The sequence below is a fragment of the Anabrus simplex genome, chromosome 2 (assembly GCF_040414725.1).
Source record: "Anabrus simplex isolate iqAnaSimp1 chromosome 2, ASM4041472v1, whole genome shotgun sequence".
NCBI classification, from domain to species: domain Eukaryota; kingdom Metazoa; phylum Arthropoda; class Insecta; order Orthoptera; family Tettigoniidae; genus Anabrus; species Anabrus simplex.
The window spans coordinates 1,197,900,552-1,197,921,297 of record NC_090266.1 but is presented as its reverse complement, the minus strand read 5'-3'; the positions used below and the strand labels follow the sequence as shown (position 1 = coordinate 1,197,921,297).

The 20,746-nt window shown below is 38.6% G+C and overlaps 1 protein-coding gene across 1 annotated transcript in view; it reads left to right on the top strand.

Moving 5' to 3' along the window:
* schlank (ceramide synthase schlank) overlaps positions 1-20,746 on the top strand; it is a 240,327-nt gene that overhangs the window by 49,305 nt on the left and 170,276 nt on the right. Inside the window, exon 3 of the mRNA XM_067139817.2 lies at positions 19,992-20,104. Coding sequence (XP_066995918.2) covers positions 19,992-20,104 — 113 coding nt within the window. The remainder of the gene's footprint in view (positions 1-19,991; positions 20,105-20,746) is intronic.

Here is a 20,746-nt window from a genome sequence, read left to right as displayed (position 1 = left end):
AAATGTTACATGTTTATTACAGTTTCATCACCAGTCATAAACTGTGACCAGGCTAAACACCGTATTGCTTGGCAAATTTTTTAACTGTCTCACCCTTGTCAAGCCTTCTTAATGCCTGCAACTTCACTCTTGAGGAAACAAATTTCCTTTTATTTTCTATTCTTGTCAGCATTTATTGTGAAAAACAATAAAACATTCCATGCCTAATCAAACATAATGAGCCACAACCATGCGCACAAACAATACGATCAAAGACCCGACTGATTTATATTTAGAACATTGCACGACGTAGGCGAGAAGGAGGAAGTGGTGGATAAGGGAACTACCAAGACTGCGTTTTAGGTCGGTGTTCTGTGTGCACTCCTGCACTGAAAACATACAATTTATTGGTTTTAATTTTTTTTTTTAAGCTCAGATTTATGGAAATATCAGACTCTCGAGACTCCCCTGTATTCCAGTCACAAAACAAGTCATTTCTGCTTCACTTTCAATCTCATTTAAACGGTATAGAGTAATTGAAACTGCCACCTAAGCCTGTAACTGTGCAACCTTCACCTGACTTGATCTGCAGGCATTTCCCCACTAGCAGGTTCGATCCTGGCTCAGTCTGGTGGTATTTGAAGGTGCTCAGATACGTCAGCCTCATGCCAGTAGACTCCCTGGCATGTAAAAGAACTCATGCGGGGCAATATTCCGGCACCTCAGTGTCTCCGAAAATTGTCAAAAGTAGTTAGTGGGGCGTAAAAACAAAAACATTATTATTACGATCTGCAGGCATCAACTGAACGGGATGTCCAATGGCTGTTATAAAGCTGTTTTGCATTGCAAGATTTGAGGTTGCATCCAGAATCTCTGTTAGGATTTGCAGTTAATTTTTGGTACTGCGTGTTTTATAGTACATTTAGTTCAGGACTGAATCTGTAATGCGAGATGAAGAATTGTTTGGGTATATAGCTAAAGGGTTGGCAATTGGCCTTCGGTCCCAAGAGGTCCCAAGTTCTATTCCTGCTCGTGTCAGGAATTCTAACCGTAATTGATTAATTCTTCTGGCTTGGGTACTGGTGATGCGTGCCTTCTTCAACATTATAATTTACCATAGGTAGGATCCCTATTGGTGTCAGTTTGGAAGAACCTCAGAGCATTCAGAAACTGAGGATACATTTTAAAAAAAGGAAATAAAAAAGTGATGTACCAATTCCACATGTGAATTACATGTAACTGAACGTCCAAGTTCAAACAGATTATTGTCTTCTCATCCACCTTTATTCAACATAGCAGCCACCTCTAAATTTATTAAAAATTATTCAGTCCTAAATGGCCACGCATTGTGTCCTCTTCTTTACTGTCAGCCTTACTTACTTAGAGGCTTGTTAGATTTAAAAGGAGACAAGTTAATAATGTATATCGCAGTGTTAGCTCGCTGAAAAAAAAGAGAGTTACACTCTAACCACTTGAAATGATCCTTATGGCATTTCCAGGAGAAACATAGATAATTGTCTGCCTACGTGCAGAAAAATGAGCCAAAGTGCAGGGATGTTACCACAAGTTCAGCAAATGGCATAACCTGATTCCAAATAGTTGCTGCCTTTATATCCTACAGACTTAAATGATGCAATTAATTCACTGTCCTGTTCACATGATAACAGGTTTGAACCATGCTGAGGATAGTGATATTCAAGGATGTTTAAATGTGAAAATGGCATGTTGTTGCCTTACTGAATGTTAAAGCACTCCTGCAAAACAAAATTTTGTTGAATTTTTGGAAATTATGTATTGGCGACGGTAGGATAGGAAAGGCCTAGGAGTTGGAAGGAAGCGGCCGTGGCCTTAATTAAGGTACAGCCCCAGCATTTGCCTGGTGTGAAAATGGGAAACCACGGAAAACCATTTTCAGGGCTGCCGATAGTGGGATTCGAACCTACTATCTCCCGGATGCAAGCTCACAGCCGCGCGCCTCTACGCGCACGGCCAACTCGCCCGGTGGATGAAGATTCTATTCTCTCTAAAGTCTTAAAAAAATGTTAGTGTTGGTAGAATTTTTTTTTGGAATTATTCATGCTTAATAACAAGCTGGTGATTGTTTCAACCCTCTAGTTAGTTAAATGTACTGATTATGTTGATGTAGTACACTGAGTGGCCAAAAATCATGGGAAGACACTGAAGGTGATGTTAATAACAAGTTGCTCCTCAATGAGCCCTCAAAATGGTAGCAATACGACGAGGCATTGACTCTACATGGTGTTGGAATTGTTCTGGAGGGATCTGAACCCATGCATCTTGCACTGCTACCCACAATTGTTGTGTAGTTGGTGCAGGGTTCATGGAGCACACACCTGCATAGACAGCATCTCATAAAAATGGTCCATTGGATTAAAATCGGAGGATCTGGAGGGCCAATCCATGGTTGTAACTTCACTGGAGTGCTCCTTCAACCACCTGAGTGTGTGACATGGCGCATTGTCCTGTCGAAACATGCTATTTCCATCATGGTACTCTGGAGCCAGATAGGAATGCAGATGATCAGAAATAATGTCCACATAACCGTGCACTTGTCGATGCTCCCTGCAGCCGAACAATGGGGTCTATTTGCGACAGAATGTTGCCCAGACTAAAACTGAGCCACCTGTCACCCGGACACGACCGTGTTGACACACAGGTTCCATAGCTTCATGGGACATGTGCCACACTCTTATGCGCCCATCAGCTCTATGCAACTGGAACCGGAATCCATCGTACCATACCACATACCACCACTCTTCCATGATCTATTGCCAATGTTCGCAGGCCCATACACGTCGTTGAGCTCTGCATCGAAGTATCAGCAAAGGGACACGGGTTGGTCATCGGCTGGTGAAGCCTATGCGGTGCAGTTGCCTCCATACAATCCTGGTAGAAATGGGTATCTGACTCCCAGCATTCAACTGGGCAGTGATCTGACTCACAGTAGCCCGTCAATTGCCCAGTGTGGTTCTGCAGAGGTGACGTGATGTCTGTTTTTTGAACACCTGTGGTCTTCCCGTGCCGGCAGTTTACACGGGTGGTAACATTCTCTCTGCGATATTGAAGATCTACGCTTGACAGTGATGACCTCTGAAACCCGAATTCACATGTAATCTCTGCAGTGCTATGATCCATGCACCGATGATCATCCCACGTTCATAGTCGGTTAACTCGCGACGTGTTGCCATCTTCGTGACGCTGGGGTCTGTGACAGACTGCTCAGCTAGCTGCAACACTCAGGGGTCATACATCACATTTTCTAATGGGACTTCCCTTCCAGTGACTTTTGGCCACCCAGTGTAAGTTTATTTTCATTTGAAGTGTGTAGTTCCTTTTCTAAATGACACCTGTATCTTTTCTGCATGCATGTATGCCTGCCTTTCAGCACTGAAACCCTGCATCTAGTTCTGCACTTGGAGGAACTTTTCATCATATTTCCTGTGTTTATGTAGTTTGGTACCTACTGATTGCCTAGTAACCAAATAATTTATCATTGGTGAAATATTTATAGTCGTTCAGAGGAGGAATGAGTTCACCTCCCATGCAGATACAAACCGTGTGGATTCCCACAGTTATTTCTGAGAAGAGTGTACCTGCAAGGAACTGATACAATATCATGCATTTGATCCTGCTTTGAGCAACTGTACATATTTTGTCCTACAGCTTTCAAGTTCTCCATCTTTACTCACTTAGCTTGCATGTTTGCAGTTAGGTAGCTGCATTATAATCATGTTTTGAGATAAAATCTGGAGTTTATTGTATTCAAAGCAGTGATGATCAAGTTTTCTTTTGGCAGAGAATGGGACCATCACAAATATCCATTGATGTTTCTTAAAAGTCGTTATGGTAGATAGAAGTCCTGTTGGCAAGTGAATTTATTGTTAGTTTAGAAAGAACAAGATCTGGCTAGGCTTATCTCTTGTCAGATATCAACCAGAGATACATGCAGTGAATGGTCGTACTGTTGCCGTTGTTCAGGAAGATTGGTGAATCTCATCTAGAAAATCTGGCTTGATTTGCAATAATTAGGATCAACACAACTCGTTCTCTCTTCTTTTCTCAAGACTTTTCTTAAAGACAAAAGTGATGATTTCTTATGGTCACTATCAGACGCACAAGCTGAGCAGACTTTTGTATGGAAAAATCAGTATCAAACTCTGTATATCTAGTCTTGTGCTATAGTCTTTTGTAATAAGATAATCCTTTTCTTGCTCTTTAATATACGTTTCTTCCAAAGGTTGACAAACCTAAAGCAGATAATTACAGGCCAATCAGCTTGACATGTCATTTGTAAACTCTGGGAAAGCATTCTTTTTGATTATATTAGACACGTTTACAAAATTACTAATTGGTTTGAAGGAAGGCAGTTCAGGTTTAGGAAAGGTCATTCCAAATTGTAGGATTCCAGCAAGATGTAGCAGATATTTTAGATACTGGAGGTCAAATGGACTGTATTGCTGTTGAACTATCCAGGGCTTTTGATGGGGATAGATCATGGGAATGGGAGATTATTAATGAAATTGAGGGCTATTGGACTAGGCATAGTGGTTGAATGGGTGGCTAAATATCTAGAAAACGGAACTCTGAGAATTAGTGTAGGCAAAGTGTTATCTGATCCTGTATGATTAAGAGCGGGGGGTCCTCTCGGGATTGTATTATTGGAACTTTGTTTCCTTATGAGTAAACTGGATTCACAGATAAGGCTATTTGTAGGTGATGTTATTCTGCGTAGAGTAGTAAATGATTTACAGGATTTTAAGTGACTGAAAGGGGATCTGGACAAGTGAGATAGACAGCGGACAATGGTATGGTGGTAAACAGGATGGAAAGTCAGGTTGTAAGTTTCACGAAGGGAAAAAGTCCTCTCGGTTTTAATTACTGTGTTGATGGGGTGATAGTACCTCATGGGGCATACTTTAAGTACCTAGGTAATCTTATTAACAAGGTTGTTCAGAAAGGTTACAGATCACTTTACATAGTTACGAGTATGTTTAGGGGTTGTAGTAAGGATGTAAAAGAGAGGGCATTAAGACACCCATCAGGGTATGGTTCCTGTGTATGGAACCCACAACAGGACTACTTCATACGAGAACTTGAAAAGATCCAAAGGAAAGTAGCATGATTTGTTCTAGATGATTTCCGACGAAGAATAGTTTTATGAAAATGTTGCTGATTTTGGCCTGGGAAGACTTGGGAGTAAAGGGATGAGAAGCTCGAATATATGGTATGTTTAAAATTCTAACGGTTGGGGAGATCCACCAAGTCAATACAGCCTTACAATCGCTCGTAATGATCAGTTATACGAGGGTTGAGTCATAAGTCATGGCAACTAATTTTTTTTTCTTCTCGCGAACAGGAGACAACACGGAAAATGTAAGATGTGCATTTGGAAATATAGGGCATGTACTTATGCATAGTGCCTGAAGACAAATTCTGACTTCAGTAGATTCTCGTAGGAAAGTGACAACACAGGCCTTTGGTAAACATTGTTTTATTATAGTATAGACAGCAAATACACAAGACTACATACAAAGGACAGGTCTCCACTGGTTACAGACCTTCAAAATAATCACCCAAGGTTTCCACTGTGTGTTGCCAGCAGTGGGGCAGGCACTGAACACCATTCGCTGCACGTGTATCCCTAACGCCACCTCGCCACTGTTCTATAGGGCATGGCATGCACACCTAATGCTTCATGCAGCTCTGCGTGGCATTCGTGTGCATTTCTGCTGTGGAGAACTGCTATTTTAATATACAATCGTTGCTCCTGCTTGTTGACTTCTATTTTGTGACGCTCTCACTCACACACTGAACTTGGGAGCATCTCGTGGCATCATGCGCAAGTACGTACCGTACGTTTCCAAATGCATATCTTTGATTTTCCGTGTAGTCTCCTGTTCGCGAGAAAAAAGAGTTGCCATGACTTATGACTCAACCTACGTATTTACAAAAAATGCAGTACATGCTTTGGCTCCAAAGAGCCATCTTCAGCTGTTACAAATATCCTAAATTAATATAGCCATAAATAAGACATTGCCTACATCAGGGGTTCTCAAACTTTTTTGGTCGCGCCTCCCTTCTTCCGAAACATGAAATATCTAGCGCTTACCCCCTTTTTTTCCTCACCTTTCTTAGCACTTCTCATTGGCTACTTTGTACAAAAACGGATCACGAGTTCTATAGTATGAATGCTAGTAAAGCGTAATGTCAGATAATCGTCTTGATATTTACGCACTTTTCTTTTGTGTGTAGAATTAATGTTGCTGGTGGGAGCAGAAGTTGAAGCGGAAGAACAATGTACTTAAATTCAAATATTTTCTTTCTTACAACTGAATATTTTTGAAGGCGGGTAAGCAGTCGATAAATCACTTCCATGGGGTTTCATTTTACCACTGCTAATACGTCACTTATCCATTTGTATGGCGATACTTATATGGCACCAGTTTATTGAAAATCGGGCTAACCTATTCCACTAAACACGCACTAGAATTCATCTGTTCACTCAATGTCCTTGAACTGACTGCAAAGGCCTGGCTGAAATAGTCGACAATGACAGAAACAGAAGAATCTATTCCCCACTGTCGGCAGCCCTGAAGATGGTTTTCTGTGGTTTCCCATTTTCACACCAAGCAAATGCTGGGGATGTACCTTAAGGCCACTGCCACTTCCTTCCTATTCCTATCCCATCGTCGCCATAAGACGTATCTGTGTCGGTGCGATGTAAAGCAAATAGCAAAAAAAAGAAGAAGAGTCTATTCTTGTAAGGAAGTGGCGGTGACATTGTCAAGCGGCTTATTGTCATTCGTGGCTAAGTGTTTGGTAAGGTGATACCACTTTGGGGTGGGGGGTGAGAGGGTGCTTTGTGGGTAAATGTTACACCTTTTCTCAGAATACATGCTGACAGGATCTACTGTTCAGTTCTTATGAAATATGATGGCAAAACTAGGAGTTTATTAGTCTTGTATGGTGGTGGAACAGCTTTCTGCCTAGGTTCATGGATGTGAGAATCTGAGGATAGCAATATTTGTTACAGAATATTAAATATAAATATTTCAATCAGGCCCGGCGCCCGCCTTTACCACTCTGCGCCCACCCAGGGGGGTGCGCTTCCCACTTTGAGGACCACTGGTCTACATGAAGATGTGCCCGAGCATAATAAACATTTAAAACAAGGTCTAACACATTTAAAAAACACTGTATAAACAGTATGTATCAAGTACATTCAACTTGAATCTTAAAATAAGTTCATAGTCCAAATTAAAATCAAAAGACGCTGTTTCTTCAAATTACAACAGTCCCATTTTTTAAATTCGTCGTTAGCAACTTCTGTTGCTGGTACACGTTAATGGAAGAGGGAAATACTCCTAAAGGATGAATCCTATGGCTGTATTGAATTGTGCAGAACTTTTTCATTTGTAATAATCTAGTATAATCGTGTATCTGAAAAAAGAAAAGAATCTAACTAATACAATGACAACCAAATTATGAAGTATAAATTAGTGAAAAAAGAATGGAGAGGGAATGCACTTACCCATATTTTGTTCCTTCTGAGCTGACTCCCTTGCTATGTAACGTGGCCAGGTTTGGCTTTTGCTGTGTGTCTAATGTTGTACCTATGTAATACATCCTGCACAGGAGCTTGGCTAGCTGTAAGTGGTGGAAGAGAAAGGGGAGAGTGAGGGGGAGGGTAGCTGTGTTTGTAAATGGAATTTCTGGGGTGACCTCCTTAAACCATTAAGGTTTTACAATACCTAGTGTTCAAATAAAGAGGGTATTTGGACAAATAAAGGATTCTTACTTTCGAGGATCTCATTTAAATTATAGTTACTATTGTACAACTGGCCCAGAAAAATATATAAATTTTCAGTAGTATTCAAAATATTACTTTTTTAGCTTTCCTAAGGATGGTTAGGCCTTGCTTAATAGTTGTAAAAGAATGATTTGCCTCGCTCGTGTGAGTATTCATTGCCGAGAATTTCCAGTGCTGCTTCACATTGACAGATTCGTGTGATGGTTTAATTTCTGTACAGATTGTATTTGCTTGTCCAGAAAGTTCTAAACGGCTCAAATATAGCATATGCTCAATTTAGAAGAATGTCAACACATACTGATCATAAACAGGTGTACAACATAAAATTGAGTAACAGAAGAAAGACTTCAGAAAGTATGTTCATGTTTTGAAATATATATCTTATTTTTAGAATCCTTGGTCTTAGCTTATCCATGATGAAATTGTGAACAGTTCCTTGCATTTAATAAGGCAGTGTCTTCTGTTTTGCACAATTAAATAATGAATGTTAAGATTTGACTTCTCATCGGTACATTTTATACACGATATGAGTACATGTCACAATTACAAATAAACTTCATAAAACCATGATACTTGTAGCAACAGCTTGGGCCTTACAGATTCTGATAATGTTGATAACACCCAAATAGGAGCAATTTTTTTGTTAAGGTCAACTTGTATGTCTGACCCAAGAACCCCTGTCCAACTTGTGGCAGGTTTGCAGTACATTTCCCTGCATTTCTTTGACTATGAATGGCTTCTTCTTTGCATCCTGTCTGATCATCTGTGCCCCGTCATGCGTGTGTTCAGTATTCCATTTAAACTTTCTGTTGCATTTTTCTCTAATACTATGATCCATATCACTTTCCATATGTGTATGACCAGGCACCAGGAATTTGTGGCAATGGTCTCTGAAGGTTTTTATTTTGTCCAACACGTGTATCGGAAAACATTGTTACATGCTTGACTTTTGTGTTGACATTAATCATTAAGAAATCATATAGGCAGGAACTCCTATGGAGAGGGTGACAATGCTCTATAACCACATATAAAATACCGTTCAGAGTGGTGAAAAATAGCTTTAATTACAACCTGCTGGACATTATGCTCTTTACGTAACTTAAACCATGATTTTAGCAAATCGACGCAGAAAATGTCATATCATTATATTTGAGATCTGAATTAGTATGGACTCTTATTCCTCCAAAAGGTGTACTTGAGAACTCTTTTTCAGCCATATGTGGAGTTAATGCATGTTACCTACCCACCTGCAGATTATTTAACCACACTAGCTAGAATATAATGCATTAAGACTGTCAAAGGGCATTAAATAGGCAATTATACGTCAAATAGACATGGACTCCTTACTTAAATAGGCATTTATAGGCACAATAAAACCAATGGATTTATGTCTTAAAAGCCTACATTTCTGTACACAGGAATGAAATGGGCAAATAGGCAAATTCTCATCCCTGGTTATATTATGCCGTAATACTCCTGTATGTAAAATTCTTTCTTGAATAAAATTACTGTGTCCACCTATTCAATACAATGATATTTTGTAGTGATTACATTCTACATGAATTTTAATTATATACTCCTGTATTGTTTGTAGTTGTGACAGTGTTCTTAATTATTAAAAGTGTTAGTGAATTAAATGTGTGACTGTGGAGAAGCCATTATATGTACAAAGCTAAGGAACCGGACTGAGTGAGTTGGCCATGCAGATTGGGGCACGTAGCTGTGAGCTTGCGTTAGGGAAATAGTGGTTTCGAACCCCACTGTTGGCAGTTCTCAAGATGGTTTTCCATGGTTTCCCTTTTTCACACCAGGCAAATGCTGGGGCTACACATTAAGGCCACGGCCGCTTCCTTCCCTCTCCTACCCCTTTCCTATCCCATCGTTGCCATAAGACCTATTTGTATCGGTACAATGCAAAGCAGATTGAAAAAAAACCTAAAGAATCAGCATAAGTGTTCAACTGTTTCAGTGATTCTGCATTACAGGAATGCACTAAGGGTTTTAGGAAAACTGTGTTATTGGTATGAACTTAAACAAATTTGTGTGAAAAAGGAATATATCAACGTATCCGTGCAACCTTCGTCGTCTGCTGTGGAAGAGCTGGAAAATGAATTAAGTTTCTTCTGACTAGATATGTGAATTAAGTTTTTTATATGATATAATAAACTGCAATTGGTTTGTGGTGGTTAATTTGATTTATGGACATTTAATTTAGAATTTGGTGACTTTTGGCTAACACTAGTTGGCAACACTGGTTCAGTTCTTCAGTGGTTAAATGTTCTGTTATACATTTTTGTTCGGTGGTGTTCTGTCCTGTTTGGTTTGATGTGCTTGTTTATGTTCAAATATATCCAGTAGGTATTTAGTGAAGATTTTATAGTGGGCTGAATGTTATTTGATTACATGAATCCCTGAAGGGGTTTGTTTTAGTGTTAAATGGCTGTTTATAGATTGTAATGCAACTTTTTGTTATATTGTAGTGTTTTTGCTTGGCATTTGATTCTTTTCTGTGGCAAAACCAATACAATTGTATTCTTGAAACAGTTTTCGAAACAGTTTCTGTGCATTATCGAATCCAGGAAAGATGCATCTTTTGCATTTTGTACTGTTTGTCAATTTGATATTTCTGTATCCCATAGTGGGAAAAGTGATATTTTGAAAGACATGGAAGCATAGAAGCACAGAGAAAATGTCAAGTGCGTAGACAACAATAAAAAACTAAATTGTGCTGTTAAAAGTGAAGGTAATGCCGAATGCTTGTTAGTAGGAGCAAAATTTGCCACTAAATTTTACAGATCATGTAAGTCACCTTTTCAGAATAATGTTCCCAGACTGCGATATTGCAGAGAAATACAGCTGTGCAAGAACAAGAACTGCTGCATTTATTGAAGAAATGGCAAAGTAAGAGTAGGAACTTTGAAGAAGCGGCCATTTTCTGTTTCATCTGACGGGAGTAACAAAGGAGACTGTAACCTGTATCCCATTGTTGTTACCATATATAATCGGACGCAAACAGTTGAAATCTGCTTTCTGTCTGTCCCTAACTTAAAAGGGGTCTCTACTGGTGTGAACATAATTGCCCTTCTTCTCAACACCCTGAAAAAGTGGAATATTCCACTCAATAACTTTTTAGCCTTATTTTGTGATGATGCACCCTTAATGGCTGGAATGAAAAATGGCATTGCTGGTTTGATGAAACATAATATGCCTGATCTCTTTGTTGTTGAATGTCCTTGCCATTTGTTAAATTTGGCTGCATTCCTGCATGCCTGCCATTTCAGATTGATGATTGTTTGGTGGACATATACTATTTTCTGCAAAGAAGTACTTAGAGGAAAGAGAAACTGAAACAATTTCAGGAACTGTACAGTGTCGAGACAAGGATAATTTTAAAGCATGTGTGCACCTGTTGGCTTTCTGTTTGCAAAAGTTTATCCAGGTTGTTGGAACAGTGGTAGCCTTTGTTCAGCCTGCTCAGTTATGAAGTGAACTCTGGTAAGACAGGTCTGCATGGAAGTCTCAAAGCTTACCATATTCCAAAGATGAAACTAACATCAGTCGAGGGTACTGCCCCTTCTAGGAAAAGAACCACTGAATCACCAGTCCCGTGTTCTTCAGCTAAATAAAAAAACAAACCAGGATTCCTTTGTTAAGTGCTGTCTGTCTCATGATGAAAGGCTTTTTATGTTCCTGTCGTCAAATTTAAATAAGGCTTTGTCTGTTTTTATCAAACGTTATACCTACATTATACACCAAATGTAATATTGCAGTAAAGTGTGCCTCATATCCATTTACTGCAAGATATGCTGCTGGGCACATTTAGGATTTTGATATCTAAATTAGTACGACCTTCAGTGTTTAAATCCTCCTCTATTTTGGAAGTCGATTATCACAGCAGAGAAAACCAGAAGATTGGTCATAATAATTGCACTTCCCAATTCGTAGAGCATCTGAATCGTGATGGGGAGGGATTTTTCTCAGCAGTTCGAAAGTACTTCACTGCCGTATGTGACTACATTTTCCACAAGCTTCCATTGAAGAATGCAACAGTTGCACAAATTACATCTGCATCCAAGGCTTCATTTTCTTCTGTGATGTATTTTGTGGCTAAGTTTCCAGTGTTACTGAATGCAGATGCAGGTGAAGAGCATGAAACCATGGATGAATTATAATCCCAGTTCTGTGCATTTCAGTTTGATGATATACTGTACCAGATGAGGTCTTAATGGAAGAAAGAGTTGATGTGCAGTGGTTTTTGTTGGGAAAATTGAGAAGTGGTGATGGGAGCGTAAAATATGATAGATTGGTTTGTGTTCTTGCTATTTAGCAATGCCTCACAGTAACCCTGAATGTAAGAAAATCTTTAGTCAGGTGACTAAAATGCAAACATAGTTCAGGTCATCTATTGATGATGAAAACTTGGAAGGGATTGTTGACAGTAAAATCAATGTTATACGGGGCAACTGCTTTGAACAAACCTTTGACAAAGGGTTTCTCAAACAGGCAAAATCTGCCACTGCTGCCTTTTTTTAATCAACAGCAATTTTCTACTGATGAAGAAGCTTCTGTAAATCAGTAAGATGAAAGGTAGGCATACCATACCATATATGTTCTTAAAAATATTCCAGTGGTGTTATACATTTAGGTATCACTGAATACAAATACATACAGGAGTAAAATATTTGTGGATTTAGAGTCCACTCAGTTTCCCTGGAAATATGTGTTAATTTAAATGTAGACTTGGCAACATTATGCATGGAGTTTGCTAGGACAAAGTATGCATTGCCCAAGACATGTAGACCAGTTGTATCTCCTGATCTTTCCTGATGTTTGGTTTTGTAAGGTTGGAAGGTATGTTAAGGCCATGGCTCCTTCCTTTCTCTTAGCCTGTTCCTATCCCATTGTTGCCATAATGCCTATCTATGTCGATGTGACATAAAGCAAATTGTAAAATAAATAAAAAAGTGAATGCACTGCCAGACATAAGCATATAATTCTTGAAATCATCAGGGTTATTTTCTGATGACTCTCAGATTAACTTCACGTGACTGAATTCTCCCCGTTGCATTAACAGTCCAATGTAGTCTTATTTTTCTCTTATTAACTTTATCTGTTTCATTTTGAATAACTGGGATAACTGCTCAGGTAATTTATGCTTACTAAAAAACAATGCTTTGGATTGCCCTCATTACTGAATGTCTGTGGTCGAGTCAAGGAGCGAGAGACATGTACACTCCCAACACTCGAGCTTATGAGAGAGATAGAGACAAATAGGCTTTAGAGTTATTGGCCACTTTACATGAGCTGTTGTATAGCGTGGTTGAAGAGGAGCTTTTGGCACAGGTATGCTTGATATTAATCCTTCGTTGTGCAGCGTATTTCCCATTATCTGATCTGACACATTCACTCTGATGGCCCTCCATAGGTCCTGTTAGAACGATGTGGCAGTGGTCTACGATGTGACATGCTAAAAGCAACAAATACCAATCCTCCCTGTGAGTTGTTTTGTGTGTTGATAATCAGCAACAGATTCTCTCTCCTGGAACTTATTTTAAACTCTGGAAACATCACTCTGACTCGCTCCACCATCAGCAGTGACATCCATTTGTCTCCATCCCACTTGCAGCATTTTAACAATTTGAATGAAGTCATTTGCAGAAATGGGTGCTTTTGTCATGTTAACCTCAGTCCTATATGTGCTGTCTACACCACTGAACATACAAGTGTAAAATAACCAAAACTGGTTTGACAAATACCGAAACTGATCTGAGTTTAGCATCGCTGTATGTGTCAGATATTGGCCTATGGTGCTTACTGTAAACATGTTTGAGCTACTGTGACATATACTACATGACATCGTAATATATGTGTGGAACATTTTTGAGCACTGTATATGAGGGGTTATCTCGGACACTGCTCAACTGATTTCAGCAACTCTTTCATCATTAGAAACCTTATTTCTTCCAGATTATTATGGGCTATAGAGGAGAATCGGGTAATATGGAATAGTTGGGCAATATGGAATACCACAATATCTTGCCTGTAACGTACTCCTCCCAGGTGGAAACTCGTCGAATTACGGTAAATGTTCTCATGATGCTTTGTATTCAGTTTCGACATGCTCGTGAGTGAGGTTAGTGCGTAGAGCAAGAATATTTGTTTTTCATATTTGAAAAGCTTTTGCACATAATTCTTTTAAAACTTGTATTAATTACCAACACTGAGTTTAGTCCTGGGAAATCCAATGTTATATATTGTACAAGAGTTGCTTATATTGCTACACCAGTGTAACTTCCTTGTTGTGCAAAGTTTAGGGCATGACGAATCCTTTAATTCAAACATGGTGTGTTGGGATATATGGAATACTGTTTTAGTTTCAAAGTAAAATGACGTTTAAAATTAATTGCATTAATCCTGGTATATTATAACATTTAATTACCTACAGATCTCAGTTTCTGGATCTGTGACTTTTGTCACTGAATGAACAAGTGACTGTAAAAAGAAAACTCTGAATAATTAGTGTATACAGATTATCATTTAAGTTAATTACCAATTTTATTCTTTCGATTTTTTAAAATTTCTGTACGTCCACCTGTAAGAACGTTAAATATAACTGAAAGAATTTATTGAAGCTGTATTTTAATTTACATATTATTTACCCTACTATTCCATATTAGCCGACTATTCCGTATTACCCACCAAGTGCAACTTTTTGAAAGAAATAATTTTGACGTGAAGACATTAACAATTTACAATTTAAAAATATAGAGAATCTTGGCTAATTATTTGAATTTTCAAACCATATTTACTTATATTTCATAACTGATTTCGGTAAGAAGTTATACTGCCAAAAGTAAATGGTATTCCATATTATACAACTCTCCTCTATACAAAAATGCTAGCTTGCCTGGGGAGCAGGCAGTTTTTTAAAAGTCGTTAAAAGTGAATGTGTTGCCTGTACTGTTAGTCCTGTTAAAATATAGAGCTCACCAAATGTGCTTCGAGTTCAGTTTTGTACAGAAAGTTTCGTAGGCATTTTCGTCCTAACTCTGACAGGTTTCCGGAAAAATGCACTTGTGTGTTTTGATGTATGCTTTCTGATAAAATAAAAAAATAAAGGGTAAACTGTATATTTTATTGCATGCAGAATTTAGAATTATTTATCCTGCAAAAGAAGCAGCAATCCAGAAAGGAGTGAGACAAGGCTGCAGTTTGTCCCCCCTCTATTTGTGTTTATATTGAATAGGGGATAAAGGAAATAAAGAGGAATTTGGAAAAGGAATCACAATCCAAGGAGAAGAAATCAAAACCCTGAGATTTGCCAATGATGTTATTTTATCTCAGTCTGCTGATTATCTGGAGAAATTGCTGAATGGTATGGACAGAATATTAGGGAAGAAGTACAAGATGAAAGTAATCAAGTCCAAAACAAAAGTAATGGAGTGCCATTAAACGAAGTCAGGTGATGCAGGAAATGTTAGATTAGGTAATGAAGTCTGAAAGGATGTAGATGAATATTGTTACTTGGGAAGTAAAATAACTAACAGTGGCAGAAGTAAGCAGTAAGGAGGACAAAATGCACACTAGCACAGGCAAGGAAGGCCTTTCTTAAGAAAAGAAATTTGCTCGTTTTGAACATTGATATAGGAATTAGAAAGATGTTTTTGAAGACTTTTGTTTGGAGCATGGCATTGTATGGAAGCGAAGCATGGACGATAACTAGTTCAGAAAGAAGGAGAATGCTGATGGTGAGCTGGGATGAATCACGAATGAAGAGATACTGAATTGAATTTGTGAAGGTGATTGTTGTGGCTAAATTTGACAAGAAGAGATAGAATGGTGAGACACATCTTAAGACACCCAGGACTTGTTCAGTTGGTTTTTGAGGGAAGTGTAGTCAGTAAGAATGGAAGGGGTAGACCAAAGTATATGACAAGCAGATTATACAGATGTATGATGAAATAGTTAGATAGAAGTGATGGTGAGCATGGGATAGGGTGACATGGAGAGCTGTATCAACCAACCTGTAGACTGATAACTCAAACATCATCATCCTGTAAAGGTATGTACAGATGTGTTCAAATTATTGGACTAAGGAATATATTTTTATTATTCCTAAGTTTCAATGTATATTTTTTACAGTTTGCAACAGTTTTCAGTTTCCCTCCAAATTGTGTTAGTGTAGGCATGCAGTGCACTTGCTTTGAAATTTCATTTACTGTGTTATTTCATGTTTCTGTGGTAAACCTAGGCTTGGTTTTCATTTTGCACACTTCTTGCTACATTAAGACCTTACAAAGCCTGCGAACTTGACTGTGTTTAATATAAAAAGTAAATCTTAAAGCTTGCAAAAGGAAGTGAGGTTATGGGGAAGAGAAAAGATATTTCACCTAAAAAACTGTTCCTTTGACAGCACTTATTGCTGAAAACTGTTATACACAGCAGGAAATTGCTAACAGAATGAAGATATCACAAAACTGTCAGCAGAATCAAACTTTCAGTTCATGAAAGTGGTGATTACAAGCCAAAGAGAGCAGGAAAATGTGGATGTGACAAAGCAGTCCTAGATTACTGAGAAGACTTGTAAACATGGCAGCATTGAATTCTAAACTAAAGTCTTAGTGACTTGAGCCATCAGTTGAAAGGTTTTGTTGCTGAAGTGTTTCCAAGTGACAATGAGGAGGAGGTTGTTTGAAGCTGGTTTAAAAAAAATGCTGACCAAGGAAAAAACAAAGTCACACCACCAATGAAAACCGAGACTGCAGTAGGCCAGACAACGTCATGAGTGGACAAGTGAGGACTGGGCAAAGGTATGTACAATTCTTTGTCAAATTAATGTGGAGTGTGTTGCAAAATTAAGTGATCGTGCTCCAAAGTGTGATGCTTTATTGGCATTCAGAAAATACAAATTTGAATTTTGTGATTGTTGAGGTCTTCTGTGCTACTATTCACATCTTTTTTAATTTGGAATTGTATATATCATTCAGGTGCCCTTCAGTGATTGATCTGTATTCACTGTAATGGCACAAAGCGGTCAGTATGTTTGTAGGGGACCAGGAGAAGCTTTCAAGTCCGAATGTGTGCAACAGTTTGTGAAGTATCCATTATCCATTATGGTATGGAATGTGATGTTTGTGAAAGGTCCTGTCGAAGGTACAGTGAGGCAAAAACCAATATAAAGAAATCCTTGAAAAGCAACTTTTTGCCTAATTTGGGACTGGTTCCCAAATGAAGATGCCATTTTTATGTATGATGGGGCATCCTGCCACAAAGCCAAAAGTGTCTCCAAGTATTTGAAGAAAGGCAGCTGAAAGTGTTACCCTGGCCAGGGAATAGCCCCGACATGAATCTCATAAAAAATTATGGGTTATTGTCAAGCGAAGGATAAGGAAATTTACAATAACCACCAAACAAGATCTCTTGGGGACAAGCTAGAGGAAATTCGGTACCACCATGGCGAAATTAAAATCTTGTGTAAATTTTTTTATAAAAATGATGCCAAACAGGATAAAAGTATAGATTAAGAACAAAGGTGTGCACATTAAGTATTTAATGTATGAATGTAACACGTACATGGATGTAAATTTGTAATAAACATACATTTTTTGCCGAAATTGTCATTTGTCTAATGATCTGAACACGCCTGTATATGCATATCGATCATGTGGCCCATGGCACTGGCACATCAAGCACAGTACAGCTGGGTGGTTAAGGATGAAAGTCAATGTGTGTATCCCTTAGTGGTTTAGGTCCTACAGTCCTTATACATTCTCACGATAAGAGAATGTTAGAGGTGGAAAGTGGACGAAGCCATTGAAAATGTGTATATGAGGGAGACCCTTAAAAGAAAATACACCGCTTAATCTGTTAGAACTACTGGGCGAGTTGGCCGTGTGGTTAGGAGCGCGCAGCTGTGAGACCGTATCCGGGAGATAGTGGGTTCGAACCCCACTGTCGGCAGCCCTGAAGATGGTTTTCCATGGTTTCCCGTTTTCACACCAGGCAAATGCTGGGGCTGTACCTTAAGGCCACGGCCGCTTTCTTCCCATTCCTAGGCCTTTCCTGCCCCATCGTCGCCGTAAGACCTATCTGTGTCGGCGCCACATAAAGCAACTAGCAAAAAATTAATCTTTTAGAACTACCGATTCTGGAAGAAGTAAAATTTCCTTGCTGCAGCCTTGCACATCCTAATTGATGTAGAAGCTGAAGAGAGAGATGAAATTTGATAGAGAGCATGATGGGTGAAAGTTATCATTTGACTGTTCATTGTTTGTTACCAACAGGGCACAAACCTAATTAATCCAGTTTTGGCAAAGTTGTAAGAACTGCTAGTTTTCTTTTAAAATCCTTGCTACTGATAACTGGGTATTTGTTTTAACTCTTTGGACCATTCTGAAGTAGGGAAGAAAATAAATGATCGACCCTAATTGCTATAACCACACTTTAATTTACAATCCCTTGCACAAAATAAAGAGAAAAAAGCTTAAAACCAGAATGAACACCTATGTTACATTAAACTTTCAGTGTTTGCACTAAGACTTAACAAAATATTCCATTAGAATCCTAGACAGCATTTGGAACAGAGAGTGCAACTCTGAAACAACATCCATCACACAGACATGTATATTATTACCTTCAGTTTACAGACTCGTTTATAGCAAATACCCCAAATTCTACAATGGACAAGCTGGTTGAAATTTCAAAATAAGATACACAGAATATATCAGAGCTCTCCCGTATTATACAGTATTACAGTATTTACCAACCAGGTATTGGACATAAGATACCATTATGCAGATTTAGATAAAATTCATTGTATCAGCCTTGACACATCCTAAACACACTATAATGGTAGAGAACATACTGTGTATTTCTGAATTCTATATCTGAAAATTTTTCAGTCGCTCTGTTGTGGTCACAATCATCTTCAAGATTATACTATGCAAGAACATTAACCCTGACAGTAACACCATACGTTTTTCTGACGTGTTGTGCGAATGAATGCCATCTATTCCTCTTAAGGAGGGGAGACTTATGCCCTCCACCACCTCTATTCCTCGTTCATTCCATCTGGTAACTTTAATGTAACTTTAAATAATAGGCTTTGAGCGACACGTCTTCAAAACGTGTGGTGTAACTAAAGCGATACTTATAGACGTGTTACTGTCAGGGTTAATAACATTTCAACATGTTCATATATTCGTTTCACACTTGTTTAACTATGAACTACTCCCAGACCCTGCCCAGTGTTTATTTTAACAGACTCCATTCATAATTAATATCATTCTGCATAATCAGTGATGTCCCTTAAAGCCATGTTTTATTGTTTACTGGGGTAGGTCATACACCAAGCAGAGTGGCTGTGTGTGTTTATGCACTGTGACTATGGAGCCTCAGTTCCTATCTATAGGACACAGCCAATTCCTTTCATCTCCTTACCCAATTTCATTCCACATCGTTCGTTTCATCTTTGTTCTCTCTTCAACTGAAGGTGATGTCAGGAAGGTCATCCAGCTGTAAAACATGCCATATAAATTCATCTCGCCTCATCTCCGACCCCATACTGGGACTAAGAGGTGTAGACATTCACTAGGCTGGCTATGTCATACATGAGCGAGTAAACCTTGTAATTGAACATAAAGCTGTAAAAAAAAGAAAAAAAATACCCAAGAGGGAAGGGTGTTAGCAAGTAAAAACAGGGCGGTCATTTGAGATTACATTTTGGACAAAATTAATATATTTAGATTTTGTGAGATACGCTATGTAGGATGTGTTCATTGTTACATTTGTCTGAGGTGGGGGATGGTTTTTTGGCAAACACCTGGTCCCTGAGCTAGAGGAATTAACCAGATACATATAAAATCCCCAGCCTAATTGGTAATAGCTCAGTATCCTCTAAGCTAAAGGCTGCTACACTGACCAGTCAGCCAAGGAGTCTGATGTGGATCATTACCACTTACCAGAGCCGAAAAATGGAAAGTGATCGTGGGGTATATGCAGATTATTACAGACTTATATCAATTTGGCACCTGGAAAAATGTATCCTTGATATTTATAAGTTTAATGTGTTTATCAGACGAAAGAGGGAGAACATAGTGATTAAAATTTACTGTGTCATTCCTGAAATGATATTGTCGACTTTCGTGTATTGAAATTTCTTTTCTTTTTTGTGGTTTATTAGGTTACTGCACTTGCCAAACAGCTGGATATGTCTGAGAGACAAGTGGAGCGCTGGTTACGTCTCCGTCGATCACAGGATAAGCCATCTACTTTGACCAAGTTCTGTGAAACTGGGTGAGTAAGATAACTGTTAAAATATAGCAGATAATGTAAAGTCTTCATTGAAGAATTATCTGTGGGTGACTTTTCATTTACATATTTTTTAAAATTATTAGTCCACATGAATCTTGGGATTAATTTGAAGTGGAAATGTGTTAATGTTTGGGTTCTTCATTTCGCTTAGTTACGTATGGTGTGTAGTAGTAACTTCTTGAAACTATTCTTTTCACACAAACTGAGTATTGCGAGGTTTATCTTACATTTTCCCCAAGACTTCTGTAATTCATGTTCTTATTTGAGGCCTTGGCTCCGTAACATATAACATTGGTGTTAGGGAATTGTTGGCTGTGTTTTTTGCATTTGTCCCCTGCGTTCATTCATGTGTATGTTGTACGTTACATGAACCAGTCCACTGTCACATATTCCCTCTTCCTGAGATTGTTTTTGTATTCATAATAATGACATAGTGTTATTTAACAGCATGCTTGTAACTTTTCAGACAGACAAATGCTTAACTGCGAAATCTATCAGTCGCCAACGACTCATTTTAGGGCTGTCACCAAGTGGCAGATTCCCTGTCAGTTTTATAACTATTCTTTCCTTAAATTATTTCAAATAAGTTTGAAATCTCCCTGTGTAAGTTATTCCAATCTTTAA